This window comes from Gymnogyps californianus, chromosome 3 (genome assembly GCF_018139145.2).
Source record: "Gymnogyps californianus isolate 813 chromosome 3, ASM1813914v2, whole genome shotgun sequence".
Taxonomy (NCBI): Eukaryota; Metazoa; Chordata; class Aves; order Accipitriformes; family Cathartidae; genus Gymnogyps; species Gymnogyps californianus.
Window position 1 is genome coordinate 24536061 of NC_059473.1, and position 22889 is coordinate 24558949.

Sequence of the window (22889 nt, forward strand, 5' to 3'; positions counted from 1 at the left end):
AAGCCTTTGAGTTCCGAGGCAGGTGCCGGCATTCTCTGTACAAGACATGCTGAACTCTGGGCCCTTACAGCGATGAATCCCCACTTGCCCAGAGCAGCGATGGGCCTGCAGATTCACTGGCTGAGGGAATGGTGGTGGCTTTCCTGCACAATGCACAGAATTCATCACCCCTGTTTCCCCTTTCTCTCAGCTAAGCCACTGCAAACACAAATGATTTGTGAAAAGAGGAACTGGATACTAAACCACAACAGAAGTAGTACAGCTTTTGCTCATTAATTTGTCAGATTAAATGAAATGACTTAGGCAAAAGTAGATGTCACAAAACTATTGCACCCATGTAAGTGTACAAGTGGAATCAAGAGGGGTCAAGACCACTTTATTTACTTTACACAAATAAGATACACATTAAAACCCACAAAGAAAAAAAATGGCCATTTTTGCACATGAGCTGTCAAAAGGCATAACCTTTAAGAAACCATGGATGTTTCCTTAAAAAAAAAAAAAAAAAGAAAAAAAGGCAATTGTAGATGTGTGGAAGCTAGGAACATTTTGCGAGGCCTAAGTGTGTTTGTCATTCCAATTATAGGACAGAACTGTGTTCATACTCTACCGCTTTTCAAAGCGCTCCTGAAGGTTTCCATAACAAGGCTTTTTAAATAAAGGTTTGAAGGATTGCATAGATTCAAAGGCTCAGTGGTCCTCTAATTCCTTTTTGATCTCTGAAATATATGGATGATCTTTCCCATGTGCTACTTCCATGATAGCAATTGCCTACGAAAAGAAAAAAATATTCACACAATTGATTCATATGTAACACCAGGCTCTAAATACGCTCTTTAGAGGTTTGAAACAGTCTGACACCTCTAGCTACTTTTTGTCCCCTTGTAGTCATAAACCCAGTAGGAAATAAAATGAAATTCAAAACTAAGTAATAAAGGTTTTACATTCAGAGAATACATCTTTCATCTTAAAGGATCCCAAAGCACCTTTTAAAATTATATTCCTGACAAAACTACTTTGAATGCAACCAGCTCCAGGACAGAAAACTGCAAGTGGGGTGGGTAATATTCTGGCAGAGGACTGACTTAACCAGTATCGGACAGAGCGCTGTTCCTACCAATTTATCCTTCAGCTGTCAGCCTGACAAGCAGGCCTGTTGCAGAAGTTACATTAAGGCATTTCAGACTTGATTCTGTAAACCCTCCACCGGTTCCAGGGGCTACCAATGCTTTACGAAGGAAGGAACTGCTTAGGCAACCACTGAGGCAAAAGCGAGATCTCGCCAGATTCGGACAGATGCTGCTATGCCCGACTCCCTGCCGTTTCACCTACGGCCTGCTCCTGTCCTAAAAGTGACCGTTTCAGGCAGCCAAACCCACTGCACTTCCCTGCCACTATCCACGCTGCATTGCAGAGTGGGTATAGAGGCAAGATTTCCACTTGAGAGAAGGACAGCAGTGGCCCCAAACAGACGTAATAAAAGGCAGCAGTAGATGATAGGACTGAAAGAAGCGAGTTCGGAAAAAGTCTGAGAATATTTCAAGAGCACAGTGCTAAGATAAAGCAAGGAATTGCAGCATCCTAGCCCTCAGAGCATTTAGTCATTTTCTCCTCGGGAAACTTTTATGGAATTATGCTCTTATATTTGTTCCGTCAGTACAACAAGAGCCTTTGGTTCCACCTCAGCAGCAGTGAGAAATGACTGTTCCCCCTCCTGCCCAAAAGGAGGGCCTTCTGGATGACCTGCTTGCAAACTGACAGAGAACAATGGTTTTGTTTTTCCACTAAATCCCAAACATCAGGGGCTGGGATAACTTTGGGCAGTTCCTGTAGGCAGCTTTTGGAAGTGAGTCATTAGAAAATGTTTGTGTTAGGAAGCTAACTATGCCAACAAATCTACCTACAGTTCCCAACCCCCCATCCCCTGTTCCTACTGGCACAAATCCCAGTTTTAGTCAAAGCTTTAACACCACAGCGAAGGGAAACCTATGCAAACTTTAAACTAGGTAACAGTTAAATTTTAGAGCATATATTCTTGTAGTATCTTTCACCACGGCTGGATGGCTCTGTTATTGCTGGCTAAAAACTGGCCAGCATCTAAAAAGGAAGAAAAGAAAAAATCATGACATTCCACAGCAAGTCATTATATGCTACAGTAGTCACTGATGCTTAAGAAACTAAAATAAACTTTGTCCAACAACAATAGGGGAAGTCAAGAAACATGGTACAGACTAATAAAAAAATAGCAGAATAAAAACCTAAAGAATAAGGAACAGGCTAATAAAAAGGGGTGAAGAAAAATGTAAAACCAAATGCTGTATTTGCCAATTTCAGCATTACCAGATGCATTGAATTCCCTTCAGCTATTTAAAAATCAATTGGTTCCAGAACAAATAACCACCAAAAGCATGCCTAGTTTAACTTGGATATAGAAATCACAGACTTCAATGAAACACTATGTGCCTTTTATAAGAGCCAAGCATTTTTTCTGTCCTTACCTAACAAGTGAGGAGAAGCTAGAGTTCTGCTTCATTTACACTAGTACAGCTCTAGCTCAGTGAAGAATGTATAGCAAATGTTTAAGCATAATGCTCGCTCCAGCTGCTGCAGCAGAAGTCCACCGTGAAAAGGTAAGACCCCTTGTATGCAAGAACAGACCTATACTGCATCTTTGGAAAAATCAAAACTGAGCCAAAAATCCAGTAACCAAATATATTAACACATGGTGCGTTTCCTACCAAGCCAGGCTTACTGACAGAGAGGCACGTAGTGTTTCAATGATCCCACGCCTGAATTGGTATTATTAACGAAGAAACCAGGAAATAAATACCCTCTTCAGGGCTTTAACTCCAGCCGTTCTGTTCTCCAGCGCCATATACAGTCTCCCTAATTTCAGCCACATGGAGGCAACATTCAGAGAGTAGGAGGGATAATGTTTACTGCAAGAGAGAAAGAAATTCAGCTTTATCAAACCTGGCAGTTTCATAGCATTTTCCCAGCCCCCTCTCAGGGGGCAAGAACCTGCCTCTCCTTGCCCCTGCCCATTCACGCTCATCCCCTCTGCCACGACTGCCAAGAGTCAGTGCCAATTGTGTCTGGGATGGGGATGCCTGTCAATTGGGAATTGAACTGAAACTACCATATGCCTCTGAACAGCTGTCAGATGGCAACGACTTTCTGCCACTACTTTTAATCTAGCCAGCTACAGAAAGAGACTGCATTGTTACGAGTTTTTGGAGCCACCCTACACCCGCAGAAGTAACTCTGCCTATTCCACAATAGTTGGTCTTTAATAGAAAGTGAGGGGCCCTCGGCAGCGCATACAGCACACATGCCATTCTGTACTCGCACACACTGAGCTAGCAGAGTCCGGTTCAGCAGAGCTGACCTGGAATGCCAGGCTCGGAGCCAGAGGAGCTGGGCAAATCCCAGGGAAGATAAATAGTACTGAGCCCCCAGGGGGGGAATGTTGGCTCCTTCTTTGTATCGCTGCTCTCTGCCAAGTGATCTGTGACTTTACGTTGGCATCTGCTCCAAAGGGAGAGCTTTACTTGCGCTCCCCCCAGCTGGCAAGAAAGTCACGCCTTAAGATGAGAATCTGCTTGGGAGACTCATGGCAGGATCAGATACAGTGCGTAACCGGCTGGCTCTAATGAACAAGATCACTACTGCAAAAACACAGAAAAATTTATCCGACAGAGTATTAATTTGTTCCTGCAGAGGCTGTGTGCTGCCTTGCCCCATACGGGGCTTCACCCTGCACATTCTCCCACACGTCCAGCTCTAGGGCAGCGGAGATCAGGGATATCAGGGCACCCAGAGCCTCCCAGCGCAGGAACTGAGCTCAGCTCCAGCTCCCTCTGCTGCTCAGCCCCAGCCTGGGACAGGGGCTCTGCTCTCCTGCAACCATGACCACTGTGCTTCTGCAGAGAGAAAGGACTGGGAGAGGGCGGGAGGCTGACAGCAACAGCGGGCTTTGCCTCCATTACCTCATGCAAAATATTGACTGCAGATGCAATTTGAAGCTCTGCTTTACTAAAGTATTAGGATATTAAAAAAAACAGTATTTGTCTAGCTAAGCAGAACTAGCACAGCACCCAAGGTGGTACAAACTTATTTTCAGAACTCAAAGCAAGGACTTCAGAGTCACCTTCTGCTATATATTGCAGACCGCATTTTGACAGTAACAAAATCTGTCCCAGCATTTAAACATTCCTTTTCGAGTAGTGATGTCATGGGTAGCGTGTTTATACAATACGTACTGAGAGAAGTGGTCTCTGCCCAGACTTGTCTTAATTATTCAGATTACTGAATTAGAGCACTAAAAAAAATAGAGAGTCTCATATTTACCTGTATGGTCTGATAATTTTTTGCCCATAATGCAGTGCACCTTCCCAGTCCTGCACGTAGAGACAGACACCCATGGCCTGGTACATCATATGTAACATATAAACATTACTGTCTTCAAACACTGCACCCATCTTGTCCAGGCTGAGTTCACAGATCTCCAGTAATTCACTAGGAGGTATGACAAAGTCAAGGAACCCAATAAATAGATGGCCTCTCATTAGACAACTACCTGGTAACGCCAAAGAAGAATCGACTTAAACTTGTTCAGAGTGGTTCTGAAAAGTCCTCTTTTCTCTCAAATGGCATCAAAGCATCTATGCTACAACCCCAGAGTTACTCTGAGAGGTATTCTATACTCAGCGGTATTCTGCTCATGAGATTATTCCCCCTGCTACTCAGATACTCTACAAAACTAGCTTTCAGATTTAAAAAGCCACAAAAAAAGCAGCTTTCCTGAATCACCACTGCACCAGCAATGTGTCAGAAGAAGGGGGAGTGAAATTCCCCACGCAATGGGTACTGAATCAGGCATGAGATAGCCTGGTCTGCTTCTGGCCCAATGAATCTTGCATTTTTGTCTGCATCACACCACTGTTACAACAGGTAGGCTTGTGACCATCAGCAATAGCTGCAGCCTCATGTGCAGTCTCTCAAAACGGCGCAATATTACAGCAGACTAATACAAGCACACACCTATGCTCACTCTAGTCTCTGGCTTGTTGTATGGAGGGAGTCATGTGCTGCACTCTTAGAAACGGAGAACCGCACAGGAAGGAACAAACACAGGGTCTCACAAGCCCTAAACACCTGCAGTGTTAAACTGTCCCTTGTCTCCAGGGACAACTCTTCAGACACAAAGAGGACAGAGCTAAGTTTAACTTCTAATGGTCATAGTACTTCTCCTGCAGATACTTCTGAAGCAATCCAGCAGGTAAGATTTTTAGGTCACACACCAAGCTAGTGGAGTCAGGGTGAGACAAAGGATATATTTGTAGTGTTTGGCTCGCCTGAATTCCTCAATCACGTTCCTGGCATATTTGATCATGTCCCGTACTGTCTCTGCTGATGGAGGATCATTCAGCTTGCGGATTTCCAGTTTCTCCTTATCCTGAAGGAAACACAATGGCCGTTATAAATGCAGGTTCCAAGCGTCAAAAATAAAGGTGCACCTGCTACACAAAATTACTCTAATACAAAGACACAGATGGGAACTTAAGCTCTTCAAAGAACGTAAAAACAAAGGTAGAATGTGCACCTGCAATTTTTCTCTAAAGCCTTGGCTGGGAATTCTAGAATCCTCCACGTCTTCCAGTTCATCTGCCATTCTCTACTTCCATGAAGTCCCTTTCTTTTGAAAGACCCAAGAGCTTTTCGATTTTGTGATGAAAGCAGTTTTACATAGGAAATTTCACTGCTTCCGAGAGATTAGGGATTAAAACGAATTTAGTTTTAAGGCTAGAAAAGCCCAAATACCTTAGGCCTACCACCAAGTGATAGCTCAGTGGAAAACAAGATGATATTAAATACAGAAAGGATCCTTCTTATCTACAGACAAAACCACTTTTCCACATATTTTGTTATTTCTGCTGGACAGCTCCCCTTACTCTTATCCTTCTATCTAACTTACTACTTCATGAAGAGTCAGCTGCAATCTGGAGACAATCTTTTGCTGTTTAAGCCTCACATTGTTGCTAGATTTCTTTATTATTTCATCTGCCAGCTGAGAGGGCTATAGGGGACTCTTTCCAGAGCTGAAGGAGGCTGAGTGACAGGTAGTACGTTGTTGGAAATCACAGATGAAATCCTGGCTTCGTTAAACTCAGTGGCAAAATTATCAAGGTAACTGTGGGGAAAAACACAACTACAGTATCAACAGAATGGCCTCAAACAAGAATATTGGGTACTATTTGGGAAAAAAGTTACAAAAGATGACACTATTTAGAGGAAGGAGATGGTTGTCTGGTCAGTTTGGAAAGCAGCTCTTAAAAGGACACCTTTGCGAAAATGGGGAGAAAAATGATCTGGAACTTAAGGATCAGATTATGCCAGCCAGACTGATCTTGGCTGGAATGACAGATGAGCTCAATTCTCCTAGGACCTCCAGCGAAGGAGGTCCAAATGATTGCACAGGCACAGTTGTTTCAGTATCTGTTGGGTTTGGGTGCCTTTTTTCCCCCTGTAAGCGCTTTTCTTCAAAATAACTAACACCTTGTTTTAAGGAACACTGTCTGGATGTCTGCCTTTGTCCTTTGAAGGGCACTAGGTGATGTCTAATGAACATAAATCTGGCCTGCACATCACAAGGGGCTGTGACCCAGGACCACCGTGTCCGTGAGAAGATCTATATGACGCCGTCGCAGGAAAGCCGTTTCGCAGATTCTGCTGGGTCTCCAAACCATCCAGCAACGTCATACAAAGTCACCTAGAACTGAGATGTCCCAACTGGGAACTGCAGCAGGACTCTACCCCAGAACAGGACCCCAGAAACGCCTCAAGCAAGATTCACTCACTGGACGTCGGCAGAAAACATGCAGTTACAAAAAAACCAAGTTCTGAGCTAAATTCTTTTGGTCAGGTAGCATAGACACAGCATAATTATCTACTTCTAACAAAGTTTTCATCTTTGCTTTGTAGCTCAACTTTAAATAGGCCTCTACCAGGAAATTTCCTGATGTGTCATGATTACAGCGGAAAGAATGAGTATCAGAAAGTCTTCTAGACAGAAAAACAAATTATCGTACTCTCCAAAATGTAATTAAACCAGATAGAATATTACACCTAAGGACCTGGGTAGGTGCCTGGACAGTAAGAAGCATATTCCACACCAATTTTATTACCTTTTCTTTCGTAATGCACTCCCTGCAATCACAATTAAAGAAATACGAGTCCCTTAACCGGTCATTTCTGTCTTCTGTGGGATACAACAGGTCAATATAGCTGGTAAAAACCTATATGGTAAAAACACAGCTGTCAGTGAAAAGCAGTGTAACTATACATCTTTATCACTACTAGTTCTGGTATATGTAGTATGACGACTACATATTCATGCAACTTGTGGATCCCTGCAGCCACATCACCTGCCTGTTCCCTCACATTCCAAGCCTCTCGGCAGCATCAGGAGTTGCCACTTGTGAATGCAATCTGACAGGGAAGTGTTTCCTTTCCTATTCATTATGGAATTTCCCTCAAATATTACCCTGGCTTAAACCCAGGACGGCAAGATTCAGGTGTGGATAAAGAAACTATCACAGCGTAAACCTCAGGCTCCTGTCAGACTACAAAGAGATGCCTACTTTTCAGAAGTAAAATAATGATTTCAGGTATCCAGCCTAGGATAAATTACAGTGGCCTGGTTTTTTGGAGGCTGGAATCTCAAATTTTTCTTTCTGAAAACCTACAAAAATTGGGGCAACAGCAGTCACTAGTAGCTTTAGAAACTTAGGACAAGACCTTTAGATCTCTGAAAAGAAGAGAGGCCCGGTGCTCGAGTTCTAGGAGAATGAACATCAGATTTACTTCAGCAGCAATATTTTAAAGCAAAGAAAACCTGCTTTTGAACAGTTCAAAGGCCCTTCACATACACTATTCTTAAGTTTTCTTCTACTTCAATGGTCTTCAGAAAAGAACCCCTGCAACTAGCTTTAATGCTCTGTTTTTAAAATGAAATCTCCCCCAAGAAACATGTCATATGCACAGTGCAGTTGATCATTTTGCAGACCAAGGACCAGCTTTAGTTCCATTTCCTCATTTATAGTTATTTGAAATGTTTTGCTCAGTCTTTCTGCTTAAGGTTTCTTTCTTCTTTAAAGTAAAATGTGCATGTAATTTCATACACTACGTTCTTCTTCTTACTCTGTGTGATCTCACACTTTCCCTCACACTCCTCTCCTCCCTTCCTTATTTTCAAAGCATGCAAAATGCAGGAACCGCATTTACAGCAAAAACTTTAAAAATGTTGCGATGCAATGGCTGCATTGAACCTGAAGATGGAGACACAGGCCGTAAGACCGCACAGAGCCCAAGCAAAACCACAAGCTCACATTTATAAAATTCTTAAGTGTCAGAAAAGCAAATGTGCAAAAGCCATGAGGTCCTGGAGAACTGAGGCAGCTTCTAAGACACAGCCCAATCAAAAGATGCCAAGCAAGGTAAATACTCCACGTCTCTACCTCTCACAGTAAGCCCTCCCCAAAAATGCTGAAAGTGTCTGGGATTCCACAGTAAAATTCCGAAACCAGGATCAGTCCTTGTCCGTTACCACAATGCATTTGCAGTGACTGCCAACATCACAGGCAAATCATCGTTAGTAAACGGCATAAAAAGAAGTTGCTCACCTGAGTCATTCACCCTTGGGCTCCAGCAACTAAACTCGCTTTGTTCACAATGGTGAACAGCTATAATCCACAAAAATAACCTCTCTCCCCTTCTTCAAAACTGGTATCACATACTTCAGAAAGTGGTAGGAGTTATCAAAATCAAATCTGAACTTATTTTGACCAGCATTATCCTTGCCCGCAGAATTAACATTAACAAATGAGCCACTGAAACTCTATGCAAACTCCATCCCCAGAGAGAATGTTCTGTATCTTCATCCCCTGCAGTTATTTGAACATCCTCCTCAACTCTGTTTAACATCTTTTTTCTTTTTTTTAAAGCAAAAAGCAGCTCTGCTGCTGAAGACTCCCTGCCAAGTTCATTATTTGATTGAGAAAGTCTCTAGATAAACCCAGAGCCTTACTCAATTTCACAGAATTTTATCCATCACTATTCAGGTTCACTCCACCTAAAACCACACTCTTGTTCTTCTGTGACTTCCCAGCAAACGCCGCTGAGGTGATATGACCGAGTCCCGTGTTTTGTGGATGCTCTGTCCAAACAGAAGTCAGAGGACTTATCTGTACCGGTTTACCTTGTTTATTCTGGCTTCAATTTCAATACATCACTATTATACTGGGAACTATTATAGCAGTAATAATTTACTTTGATCTTGGAATTTCAAAGCACCAGCCAAACACCAGTAAACTCAGCCTCATTTTACAGATGGGTAAACTGAGACAGAGGCTGGCAGATACGCAGTGACTGTTGCAGGTGCCCTTCCCTTGTTTTAGCACAAAATAGGATACTGCCTCCGAGAATCACTTCGGTCCTCCAGAGCCACCGCAACTTTTCCAAAGCAACATCTTACACTTCTCTGAGAAACAAGAGATCCTTCTTCCCTATTATTAAACTGTCATCTAATTGAAATGAATCCTGAAAAGCAGAATGGAACCTACTTTTAGGGGGCATGCAAACAGAGTACATTCAAACACAGTGCGTTTACCTCTTCTCCAGGCTCAATCTCTCTAACAGCTCTGACTTCAGCCAAGGTCCCCTTGTAAGTTACAATCACATTTGGGCAACAGCTATGGTTCATCAATGCGACACTGTAAAAGTAGAAAAGTAAACCTTTTCCCCCACCACCACCAAAAGCAACAGGCAAAAAGTTAAGCACCCCTTCACAAAACAAGTAAGTCTGAAAGACTGAGTCAGTCTCTCCCTGTACGCTGTTTTTATTCTGAGGCTTAACATGAAGGTAACCTTGGGAAAATCTGTTGTACTGTTATTTATTCTAATGATATGGAGAATGGCTGTGCTAATAAATCATTACAATTTTTAAATCCTATTATTGCAGGACTAGGCAAGTTACTATTTTCCCATTCTTATAGTGCTACGGGACAGCTGACAGGTGTTCACATAGCTTATGCACATCCTATTTAGGTACCTATGATAGACAGACTACTTTCCTCAGAGGAGGAAGAGAAACACATTTAACCTAAAGGAAACAAACAATTACAGGAAAATAAGTCATTTGATGCATTGCAACTTAAGATGGGCATTAAAATTTTAGCTGGCTTCTGTGCAAACATAAACAGCCTCCATGTTTGAAGTAGGAAGGAAGAGATCTCTGTCTGTTATAAAGCACACGACTTACACAAAAACTTGGCCTGCTAGAGGAAAGTACTCCCTCTTACTACCAAGCTTGAAGAAAGTGCAATTTGCTGCTTATTTGAGATAAAATGTATAATTTTAATTCTTTCTCTTCCAATCTAGCAAAATAATAATTGTCTCTTCAGTCTTTTGAGCTCACAGGCGTAACTGTTAAGTAGGAAAGACCTGGCTCTTGCATGGTCAGCATTTACAAACAAAGGATGGTGTTGGACATGTTTCCAGAACATCCTCGCTTAATACTCTCCTCTTCCCACCATGACTCTGATCCCGGGCATTTCAAGGCCTTAATTTCCAATCCGTAGATCAGGGATATGGACTTCAGACAGACCTGCCTGAAGAAGGAGAATCTGTGAAGCAAGGACTATCTACTACCGTCTGTAAGCAGCACTTAGCAAAATCAGGTCCTGCTTTAATTGGGCATCTGTAAGTTTCAGATTACTTTGACACAGATAAGCTACTAGTAACCTACGCCTCAGAAGGAAGTCAACCTAAGCAGACAGTGATAATACCTTCAGTACAGGGTTTGCAAAGAACAGGGGCAGAAAATATCCTCCTTTGCTACAACATTAAGTGGGAAGCACAGACTTAAATGGAAGAAATGTTCCTCAGCCTCAAAGAGAGCTGTGCTCCTCCGTCCACAAACTGCAGTTAACACTTAACATCTGCAGTTTATTTGTAAAGCTAAGGAGCTTGTACATATTTTTTCCACTGTCATAGCAACATAAAGCATTGCAGTTTTTAAAACATCTGAGGAGGCTGAAAGAAGTTATGAAAGGGATTTAGTGTTTGTCAAGGAACAAAGGTAGAAGGGATGTTGTTCAGAGAACACCAGGTGAAGGATTATATCCAGCCAAAACAGAAAGTTGTGAATAGAGCAAGTCACCTGCAATTCTTTTCATTTCGTTTTAATCATTACATGATGTCCCTGTCCAGAACCTGCTAGCCAAGTAAGTAATTGTTTCCTACCAACCTGCATATAGTTCACAATCTAAGCTTCAAAACAAACTACAAGTGCAATTTCACCAAAATTACCAGATTTTTAAGAAAAACTGCTGCAAATCATTGGCCACATTTTATTAGCTAATTAAAGATATTTAAAACAAGACAAATTAACTGTTTAATTAAATTTCTTTCAATAGAGATCTACTTCCATTCATGTGCAAGAACCTTTGTTTGTTTTTAAATAAGTTAATTTTATTTTTAAAAATATTAAAATGAACCTACTCAGGAAATATGGCTGATCCCAAATGAGAGAGTTCTTCATCTTCAATTGTGAAGCCATTACAGTTAACCTAAGGAAAAAAGAGAAAGAGACTAGATCAGCTTCTGGTCAGCTAAGCACTCCACACTCACATGTCACATTCTCATACTTCAAAGTCAGTTGCAGTAATTTGCTTACAATTGTCTTCCCATCTCACCAGTACTCCCAGGGAGCTACATATCATCTCAAAAAGCGAGGTGAGGACAAAGTCCCTATCCAAAGGAATGTGCAGTACAGTAAAGAACTGACAGTCCAACACTTGCACCTGCTCAGGACACAACATCTAGTGGATTGCTCCTTGGAAGGCCAACCAAGAGAAATGGGGCTTGAAGAGAGTGCTAGAAGTATCAGACAAAGCAAGACCATTGCAAACATGAAACAAAGCCTGACACTGACAGGGCAAAGAGACTTCATTTGGCCATGACAAGTAAAGCCCTGAAGCAGAACTACCAACGCAAGGAGCAATGTGGGGATGTACAGCAGCAAACTCAGCCGGGCTGGGGCAGTACAGAGCTTTGATGGAGCATATGTTACGGAGACCTGCCACAATGACGTCTGTCATCAAGGACTGCACATATCAGCTACAGCTAAAGCACATATAAAGAACAACAAAGGCAGCGAGAAAGACTTGAACCTAACAAAGACATAGAATAGGAGGGGACAGAAGAAGGACAGAGTATGGGAGGAAGCGTATTCCTAATTTAAACAGACACAGGATCAAAAGAGCTTGTTCACCAATTTTCTTATAGAATAGATTGAAGCAGGTTTTAAAACGCTCTCTCTCTTTTATTCTCACTAAACTCAAGGGAATCTTACAGGAGTTTCAGCTTTGTTTCATGTGGTTTGTGTGACTTTAAGTGACCAAAATGCACCTCAATCAAATACTTTATTCCACTTTCACTGCGAGTCATGTACATGCCAACACAAAAAGAACCCTCTCCACATTCACCAACATCTCCCTACAGTCATCAAAATGTTCACAGAAGCACCAGTAAAGCACTAAAACAACTACTATCACATGGCCAAGTCCAGCTGAAGCTACAATGGGCACAGGAACAGTCAATCAAATACAGCGTAAGTACTTGTTCCGGAAGGGTAAGAGTTGACGACAAACGCTACCAACAATGATATGCCCCACAGCCTGGAATGCAGCTCAGACTGGATTTTAGAAATACACAAATACTTCCCAAAGCCACTCCTCAGGTATGAACTGTTCAGGATGAGTTCACAATTAAGGAAAGTGTCCTGTTTCTCTGATTCACTCACCAGTATCTTTGCTATCTCTGCTTGATCTTTATCCTGCTATTTTTAGCAAGGTAGCATCCAAAGGCTCCCTGTCTCTCAAGATGAGCATGCTACTGCACTAGCCAATGTATGAGCATACCTGAACCAAAACCAAAATGTAATTGCTGAATACAAAAACAATAGGAGGGAAAGATTATATCAACAGCAAGTAAGAACATAAGGCTACAAAGGCTGACATGAAGAACAGCTTGATGGTTCTGAATCACAGGGAAATATTTAAAAATATGTAGTGAGTTATCATCAACTCCCCTCCACCAAGCCAGAGACAACCCACTTCTTGAATGCATCATACCAGAAATGACGCCAGAGGAAGAATTAGAAGGGATGAGATACAACTGGTTTCACCAGATGAATGCATGACTAAAAAAGGCAACGTGGAGGGAGTAAATAGACAACAGCAAAAAAACCTAGAGCTCGATGTTGTTCCCAATGGTGGAAAAGAGAATGTGCAAAGGAAGGCACAAAATTATGCAAGGTCTTCAAGGAAAGGATGAGATGCTGGAACTTGAGACAAGAGAGAAACTGTTAGAAGAGTATGACAAGGTGAGACTGAGGAGGAAGAGTGCCAGTCTCGAGAGCTATGTTCCACACGGACAAAAGAGAGTAGAATGATACCAACAGCTGGGGAAGAGACCAGTGAAAGGCAGGGATGGTTTGGACAAAAATCTTTGCTCCACTCAAAAGGACCAATTGCGCCTTAGCTGTGTTGAGTAAGAAACAACATCAGACAAAGCCCACAAAAAGCAGTGAGCAAGGAGTCAGAGGTATCCAAGTCCCAAACGACTGCCCTGAGCCACAGGGAGAAGGAATGCCGAATCATGGAGCAAAGTAGACAACATGAGGCCAGAGAAAGTGCTGAAGCAAAACAAAGGAGCAGCAGCACATCCATGCTATTGGTTTTAGCTCAAGTTAACCAATTACTAGGAAACATGTTTGTACATACCAAGTACAGACATGCCTCCACTTCTTCTAGAAAGATTTATGCTGGGGCTAAAACCTCAAAAGGTTGTGTCCTGTAAAACACTTCTGAGGAGCATCTGGATGACCTTTGGAGATTTTAGTTCAAAAAACCACAGTGTCCATAGTGGTAGATAGTTACCTGATGATCAGGATGAGCTTAAGGTGACACCTAAGGGTGACATTAGACATCTACAGAGAAGACCGAATGGAATATCAGATCTGGGAGTCAGCAGTTCACAGAAGTCAGTTAAAGTACCACGATCTGGTGGAGCTGGTCCAGGACAGGACATGAAGCAAAAGTCATTATAGTCAAAATAATGTAATCTTTGGGGATTCTGGCTATATTCTAACAAAAATATTCAAAAACACCAGAAGAAACTGGATGTACTGATGTCTTTATAGTATCCCTCTGACAAATATAAATTGTAAAGTCTTCCAAACAGAAAAAACTTTTCATTGAAGGGAAACGTATAATTAGAAACAACACAATAGATGATGAGCAGATGCTAAACATGCTAAAGAATCATCCCCCTACAGAATAACAGTATCTCTGTATTAAGGAAATAGTAACTGTGCCTCCTTGTTGGTAGATACCCAGCTCTACCAACCAGGGTATTGCCATCTCAGCTTTCATCACAGCAGTCAACATTTGCCCTCATCTCAAAAAAAAATTAAACTTTTTACTCAGATGTTTAAGTTTAAAACTAGCTTATTTTGAAGTACAGGAGGAAAAAGAAGAAAATGGATCTTTCAGTATTCCACTGGTATGTCACTCCATCTGCTACAATACATTCAATTTAGATGTGTATGAAAAGCAGGTGAGAAAAAAAGAGGTGACACATTTCAGAAGTTATCTAAGAAGACATTCTGCCTTTCCTTCATCTCTCCAGATGACCAAACTACCTGGCTGCATTTAAAAGCCACACACCAGATAAAAGTTTCAGACTGCTCTTTCTACTTCTCTGAAGTTTACTCCCTGCGAAGGTCAAACAGAATGGTGACCTGACCAGCAAGGATTTCCACAAGTTTGAAGCCTGAACGAAGAAGGATTTTGGCTCTGCAGGGTCTCAGACCAGCAGTCTTCCATTTAAGTCCAACAACAGCTGCACTATGCTTGGCCGACAAGAAGCCTAACTTTGACAGGGTCTAATACAGGCCATTTCCCCTTTTCTGCAGTGTTTGAGAAGCACCTCATAGAAAGTCTGCAGACAAAAGTCTCTCCCCTGACTACTGAAATGGGGCATGTCCAGCCACTTCTCAAGGAAGTGGATCTTCTCCATCAAGCACACCCAGCTCTCCCTAAGATAAGCAAAAAGCTACCATTTCCATTGCAATTAACATTTTTCCCCTTTCACAAAGGCTAAACTCCTACAACACCATCCACCTAAGCAGGCTGTGTTCTAGCCAACTTACTTGTGCAAAGAGAACTACAAGGGCAGCATTGTCAGGGTACTCCAAGTGCTTTGAGTAAAAGTGATGAAGAGCAGCAATGTCGTTCTGAATCAGCTCTCTCTTTTCATTGTCTAGTTTGTCAAGGTCTGTGGACAAAGAATACATTCCGTTTCAGTAACAGGAACGCTCCCTCATGAACTGCAGCTAGACTTAGGTTAGAACAGGCCCAGACTTAAATAGAAACCCCTCAAGGAACAGCTACTTGGAAGTACTGCAAGAAGTGTCTGTTCTTCCATAAACGTAATGCTGCTTCTGCCAAAGCCACACATGCACTACAAGAACATGCAGGATTAAAAAGCATTTTCTAACATCTTTACATTAGCAGGTAATTGGACACAAATTTCCCTTTCTTGGGAGAAGGGTTACAGTCTTTAAAGTGCATTTGTTAACCCTAGCAAACAGACCAGCCAGCCCTTGCCCTCTAGAAGCCTATCAACTGTGGGTAGCTATCCTCAGCTGTCTAACACAACCATATGAGCTACCTGGTTCCATCTACTGTGGTATGAAGTCACACTCAACATTTCACTTCTTAAAACATGCTTTACATAGTGCAACTTCCTCATATGGACTTAATCCTTATCAGTACAAACCAGCCCAGACTCCTGCTAAGGAAGGCTGCTTATCCACACTTTTAAAAGATGTGGTCTTTCCCAGCACAGAGGCCCTAACTATTTGTGGCCACGTGTGACAGGGACCTAACAAAGGCTGACAACAATGCTGGGGCTAGTCACCAGGGGTTCCCTTTGCAGCAAGAGGAGGATAACATGAGGGTGCCCAGGAGTGCTATCCACCTGACCTATTGCAGGCACCTGCTTCAGGAGGTAACAACCAGTGCCTGAGAATGCCCATGTCTCTGTAGGCTGGGGGGTGACCATCAACAGAGGTGTGTTTAACCTGCAGATACCTGAGGATTATAGGAGACAGCAGGAACATCACTGGAAATGTCCTGGCACACCTGCCAAGTGTATTCCCTTATGGGTTTGTTCAGAGATTTACCCTCAGGCCCATGACAGGTTCTAGCCAAATCTGTGGCCACTGAACTTTTTCCTGCCAGGTCCATGCAGAGCAAGCTAGATGATCGACCATATACTCCTGGTCCCTTCTCTCTCTTCAAGACCAGAGCGTTGGAAAGTTTTTTCCTAATCCTCTCTCTCACAGTGGCAGTGTCACCAGCTCACTCCTGCTCTAAGAGCCAGCAACTCAACAGTTTCCCCTCTCCAACTCAAAATAATAGTGGAGAGAAAAACATGCAGGAAGAGAAAAGGCTGCACAACAGTAGAAGAAGGGAGAAATGATTTGTAAGAGCAGACGTGAATGACAGGAAAGTCACAAAAAATACTGAGGAAAATGAGATGGGACAATTTGATGAGAATTAGGAGAAATCAGAAATAAGAAACTTTGCGCTTCCAACTGACAGCCAGGTGCCTTTTCCTCTCCTGTGCAGCGTGTTGCAAAGCATAAGGCAACTGCTGAACATGGCAAAGGTGTGCTAAGAGATGAGGAGAGTCAACAAGGCAGAAGGAACACGGGTTCTTACTAACAAAACCAGAACCAAAACAAGGGGTCCTAGAGGACAAGGGGGCCATTGCAACAGAAGAAAAAATTTCAGCCTTTTAGCTCCCAAATTAATAAACTACTGAAGACAAGCTGCAATGCAGAAGAATATACAGAAATTACTTCAGCACTTACCCATCCTCCTCAACCTCAATCCTACTAACCTACCTGTAAAAATTATCCTTGCCTTAGGCAAAATCAAATGTCAGCATTTTTCCCCCTTATTCCCCAATTGTCCCAACAGCTGTGACAGGAGCTTTTGTTCAGGAAGCAAATAAGACTGTAATCTTGCTGTGCTTGGTTACTCTGCTACCTCAAGTCGTAGCAATGACTGTATATATTCAGCATTTTATAAAGGGTTTTGGAAGCCATCAGAGTGAGAAATGTGAATATACAAACCTACTGTCTCCTTGTATATTACCCCCAGCACCAAGAGAAACAACAGACCAGTGAAAACTATGCCAGGACGGTTACTAGTCCCCTAGTTGCTCAATTTCTAACTCTGCCTCACCGGACGTAAACAGTGGCCTTCCAGTTAAAAGCAAGCCCTTGCCTCATCTCCTTCCTTGGATTATTTTGGAGCATTTAGGACATGGAATTTCAACACAATCGTATATAACATGTCAGATTTGACTGGCAGTGACAGATACTGAAGCACAGTCCAGAGGGTTCTGCAATTAGCCCCTTAGTCACTGTCACCATCAAGCAACTGTGCTGTCTCTGATTTTATGCCTCCTGGTAACAAATACCAGCTATTTAAATTTTACAACATTACAATTCTCAAAAGACACTAGAGTACCAGAAAAGCCATGAAATGGATGTATGCTACATAATTAATTCTGTCTAGGTTTTCACCCTTGTTTCACAGCCCCCACAAGCAACCAAGAAAAAAAAGAAAGAAATAAGAGCATTGCACTTTCAAAAAACGAGGAACCACAATTCTCTTTGTTTACTCCCTTCCTCCAACAGGAGTGGGATGCTCTGAAAGGTTTTGATGGAGGGGGACCAGTGGGAAGCAAATCATGAATATAGATAACTGCCTCTGTTTACCTGCAAGCCTTTTTTACTTACGTGATTCAAATTCTTTTACAGCAAGCAGCTTCTCTGACTGTGTTCTTTCAGGGTGAGTTTTCTAGCAATAAGGGGAAAAAACCAACAAGAAAATATTTTAATGTTTTAAGTTGGCAGTTTTGTCTACTCATTCATAAGCTGGGAACTCCTACCTGTAAGACAAACCCAAATCCACGCTGTATGGAATTTATAGAAGTTGATGAACAACAATGAGTTAAACTGACTGCCCTTAGTAAAGCCATAGAAATATTCTCTCCGCACCAAATTAGGCCGCCAAAGATTAACTCCTATCAAATTTATATACATAAACTGAACAGTATTTTAAATATGTCATTTGCTTTGTTCTAGACACCCAGAAAGCTGCTAACAATAGCAAGCAGGCAGGAGACAGGCTTCGCTTTGAGGAAAGTGAATAAACTGACTGTTGACAGAGTTCAAAAGCAATGCTCCATTGTTGGCCTAAGGCCACTTCTTTGTAATCTTGGCCATTAAATACGGCTTTGCAGGTGGCCCAGCAGCTGAGGTTCAGGGACTATGGTTTGCATATTTAGCTTTTATATGACATGTAGGGTTCGCCCCCCTCCCTGTAAGCGATAAAAGCACAAATTTATTCCAATGACTTTTTGTCATTAAACATTCGATTTTGTTTGTGGATCACCACTAAACCACGCTTTAATTAAGTCACACACACATACATTCACACACACACACACACACACACACATCTACACACACAGCAAGTATGCAGCTACCTTCCCAGCAGGCCACCAAAATCCTCACTACATACAGTATCCAGGTTGCCCTTGTCACATAAGCAGACCTCAATCACACAAATATGCTTCAAAGAGGATTTGTTTTTGCGGAGAGAGTTTAGAGCTCTACAAAGATACACAGCATAATAACCTTGAAACTCATGAATCCCATCCCCTCCCTGTAAGCACTTGTGTTATCCTCAGTATCCACATAGTTAGGGAACACTGAAATGGAGGTTGACGTTGCAACCTTATTTCCTTACTAATAATATTATTTTTCTCCAAAGACCAAGGGCCTGAGATTTCTCTCTCAGTCTCTGTTTTTCACCAGTTAACTCCAGTAATTGTAAACATTTATACCTGAATACCTCAGAGGTGTTCTTGACTCACAAATGTGCTGGGAGTTATATACTACACAATGCTACACAGATATAGCTGAAAAATAGTAGAACAGGCAACTGCTTCATAAAGACGTCAGTACCTGCAGACAGATAACACTAGGAGCATTCCTCAGAATTTACCCACATATGCCAAGTCTCACTCTTCTTTCTCTTCACCCATGTGGCCTTGGTGCTACCCCACACATGTAACCAAGAGCTCCAATCTACCAGAACGGAGGCTGAAACACCAGGCACATTGTGAAACTATCAGTAAACTTTTCCAGACTCTATTCAACAGTACCTTGGCCGTAAGTTACAGCTATACAGCTTAAAACCTCACTAGCTTTTTGCCATCTTCCCCCAAAAGGCTCCAGCTGGACTATGGTGGCCCTGACGCTGCTGCAGTGGTCCGATGGTCAGTTTGTTCAGCTGCTCATGCTCTGTATTACACCCGTCTGTACACAGGAAGCTAGTATGTATGTGCTTTGCAGGGACAGTTACTGTCAGTCAATTTTCATTTTCCTGCCTTCCCTGGCACCCATTGTAGGAACATACCTCCTAAGTTCAGCCTCCTGCTCACCTGTTTGGCAAGGATCCTCGCCGTTAGCCTCACGGTCTCCGAGGGACTCCAGTTCTGCCCAAAAGCACACATGGCAGAACACTCTAGCTTGTGCATTGGCCAGTCTTCCTTCTGAAAATGTAGAAAAATATTAAAAAAAAAAAAAAGCCATGAAGATAAAGTGATGAAAAAGAGGATGCAGCAAGTCCTGCCAGATCCTAGAGGTCAAGTGAAATGTGTTTCCTTTAAAAAAATAAGATGACGCTCACTAAATCTGAACAAAAGCTTGAGTCACATTTAAGGGGTATAGCTATCCTGCTTTTTTCAAACAAATTCACAAGGGATGAGTTAAGGTCAGAACACCTTCATTTATTCAACGGAAAAAAAAGAATTAAATGACGAAGAAGCAAACAGACAACATGATTTGTAAATCACCAGTTCTTATTGTTCAGATCAAGCACGTGAGGACAGAGTAGGTCTGAGCTTGATGGCTTTATTGGGTTTATTTCCATTTAATACCTTGGCCCCTCTTTATGAGACGACCCTGGTGTAATCAGGAGTAATGTGTCTGAAGTCAATGGATTCACAACCACTATAAGAATCGGTATATGTAAGGTCAAACCCAGACCTACTGAACAGAATTATCAGATTTTTTCCTTAAATGTTGTAGAATAAGAGTACAGCTAGGCAATGAAAACACACTAATAAAGACAAACACATTTTAGTTAAGAATGTATAGCATATTCCTAGCTCAACATACAATAACGCTTGGAGTGATGACACAAGCCACTGGCTTTTGGCACTCTACAGACTTCCTCCAAAGCAACAGAATCTTTCAAAGATGAGCACAGAATCACAGATTAACACTCTGCACTGGCACACAGAGCCTGGCATGGGCTGTCCTCAGACTGCATCAAATTCCATTTTATTTATTTATTCAAACATTGAAATATTCTAATTTCTATATTTGAGCAATGTAAAGTTATTTATTTCTATATCTCATCTCAGCCACTTATTTATAGCACTGTGTTAGAACAGACCTATAGTGTTCTGCCTGTATAGGGAGCATCAAGTTTTGTTTTGAGACCAGATTTAAACTGGTGGAAAATGGTAGCAGACGAAAGAAATCACAACAAATCCCACAAATTTATAATTGATTGAAAGTGAAAACTTGAAAAACTTTTTGCAGCCTCCAGAAAGTTCTTAATTCCCCCTACTGTGATTCACCCTGTATCACAGACCCTGTGTTAGCCCACTCAAAAAACCACCTTAAAAATAATTTTTAAAAAAATCAATATAGCCCATCAGAGTGACTGAGGGGCAGGAACAGAAGAAACACAGAGTTTCCCTCAGCTGCCTAACCACTGATGGCAAGAGCCATCTGAGACACCCTAGGCTATCTAAAACATCTATGTAGGACCAGTAGATACGATACAGGTCTACTGGAAGATGCATTCCCTGTGGGAGCTACAGCTGGAGGCCACACAGGACAATCCAAGACACCTCAAACAGCCAGCTGAATCAGGACCCCCAGTGTCTCCTGCCTTGCCTTGGCTGGTCCACTGATTTACAGGTTTTGCAGATCAAAACAAAAGCTGAGATCGCTAATTTCAGAGTTAGTATTCCAAAAATTCTTCCATTGAAAATGGCCATTTTAATTGCCCTGGACATGGACAGCTTTAGGAGTTTATTTTATTAGGAAAAGAAAGGTTGTCCTGGTTTCAGCTGGGACAGAGTTAATTTTCTTCCTAGTAGCTGGTATAGTGTTATGTTTTGGATTTAGTATGAGAATAACGTTGAAAACACACTGATGTTTTTAGTTGTTGCTAAGTAGAGTTTATACTAAGTCAAGGATTTTTCAGCTTCTCATGCCAAGCCAGCAAGAAGGCTGGAGGGGCACAAGAAGCTGGGAGGGGACACAGCCAGGACAGCTGACCCAAACTGGCCAAAGGGATATTCCATACCATATGACATCATGCCCAGTATATAAACTGGGGGGAGTTGGCCAGGAGGGGCAGATTGCTGCTCAGGAACTAACTGGGCATCGGTCGGCGAGTGGTGAGCAATTGCATTGTGCATCACTTGTTTTGTATATTCTAAATCTTTTAGCATTATTATTGTCATTTTATTATTATTATCATTATCTTCCTTCCTTTATGTGCTATTAAACTGTCTATCTCAACCCATGAGGTTTTTTTTCTGATTCCATCCCCCATCCCACTGGGTGGGGGGAGTGAGCGAGCGGCTGCGTGGTGCTTAGTTGCCAGCTAGGGTTAAACCACGACAAAGGTAAACACCCACCTCAGCCTCATGTAGGATCTGAAGCAGTGCAACACTGCAAGGGCATTCAACCCCTCACAATGTCAACGTCATTGTCCTTGATATCTCAGTATGGTACTTCCAAAAAAAACTACGTACAGGCTGCTTGAAATAAGCTCCAGTGTAAACGTTCTAAGAGGATGCGGCAATACAGACCAGGAGAACCAAAATAGTATATTACACTGTAATCAAGTCATGTGAAATTACACTCTCAACTCTCCTACAGCTGTCACACTACAAAATGCATCCCCAGAGAGGCCTGTTTCCTACATATGCCCCAAGACCTTTTTCTAGAAAATTCCCGATAGCCTTTGCTTAGGAATCCACAGGCTAAAGGCTGAGAAGAGAGACAGAGGGAGACCTCATCTCTCACCCCTTCTTGCACATCCACAACACCCACCAACTTCATCATGATTGCTGGCTATGCAAGAAGCGAAGGCACAGAACCTGAAGTTTTGTAGGACCCACATCCATACACACCAGTTAAACAGAAGAGATTACCCGATAAAACAAAAAAACAAAATGCAAAATCACATGCCTGTCTCAAAGCAGTGTTTTTAAAAATCTATTTGTTCCCATTATTCTTTACACATTGTTAATTAAAATCTTTCCCCAGGCAGAATCATACTGAGTTATATGAACTAGTAGGGAGGTTAAAGGGACAAGAGACAGCTGAATTGTGTGAAATGAGATAAAAGCCTGAAACACCACAAGAAGAGAGAGTACTGATGACTGAGTAATACCTGGGATGGAAACACTGTGACAGCAGCTTTCCCTGCCATCACAGTAGGACTGTATTTTGCATTCTTTTCCACGTTTTTCTCTAAGTAGTTTGAATTATAACAGGTAGCATTGTTCTAGTTGAATCCCTAATGCTACATTAATGATATTTTCTTCCTATTTTCATTACATCCGCAGTACTTTTCCCTTCATTTAGG

General features: G+C 42.1%; 1 protein-coding gene across 3 annotated transcripts in view; it reads right to left on the reverse strand.

The window, feature by feature from the left end:
• Window positions 1-355: 355 nt before the first annotated feature.
• The window catches only part of SMYD2 (SET and MYND domain containing 2), a 31353-nt gene continuing 8819 nt past the window's right edge, over window positions 356-22889 (reverse strand). For all 3 annotated transcript variants that reach the window (XM_050894941.1, XM_050894940.1, XM_050894942.1), the window contains 10 exons: window positions 19654-19764; window positions 17942-18002; window positions 15278-15402; window positions 11563-11630; window positions 9671-9773; window positions 7188-7298; window positions 5338-5458; window positions 4351-4525; window positions 2831-2939; window positions 356-771 (listed from right to left, as the gene is read on the reverse strand). In XM_050894941.1, coding sequence (XP_050750898.1) covers window positions 691-771; window positions 2831-2939; window positions 4351-4525; window positions 5338-5458; window positions 7188-7298; window positions 9671-9773; window positions 11563-11630; window positions 15278-15402; window positions 17942-18002; window positions 19654-19749 — 1050 coding nt within the window. In that variant the 5' untranslated portion in view covers window positions 19750-19764 and the 3' untranslated portion in view covers window positions 356-690. The remainder of the gene's footprint in view (window positions 772-2830; window positions 2940-4350; window positions 4526-5337; window positions 5459-7187; window positions 7299-9670; window positions 9774-11562; window positions 11631-15277; window positions 15403-17941; window positions 18003-19653; window positions 19765-22889) is intronic.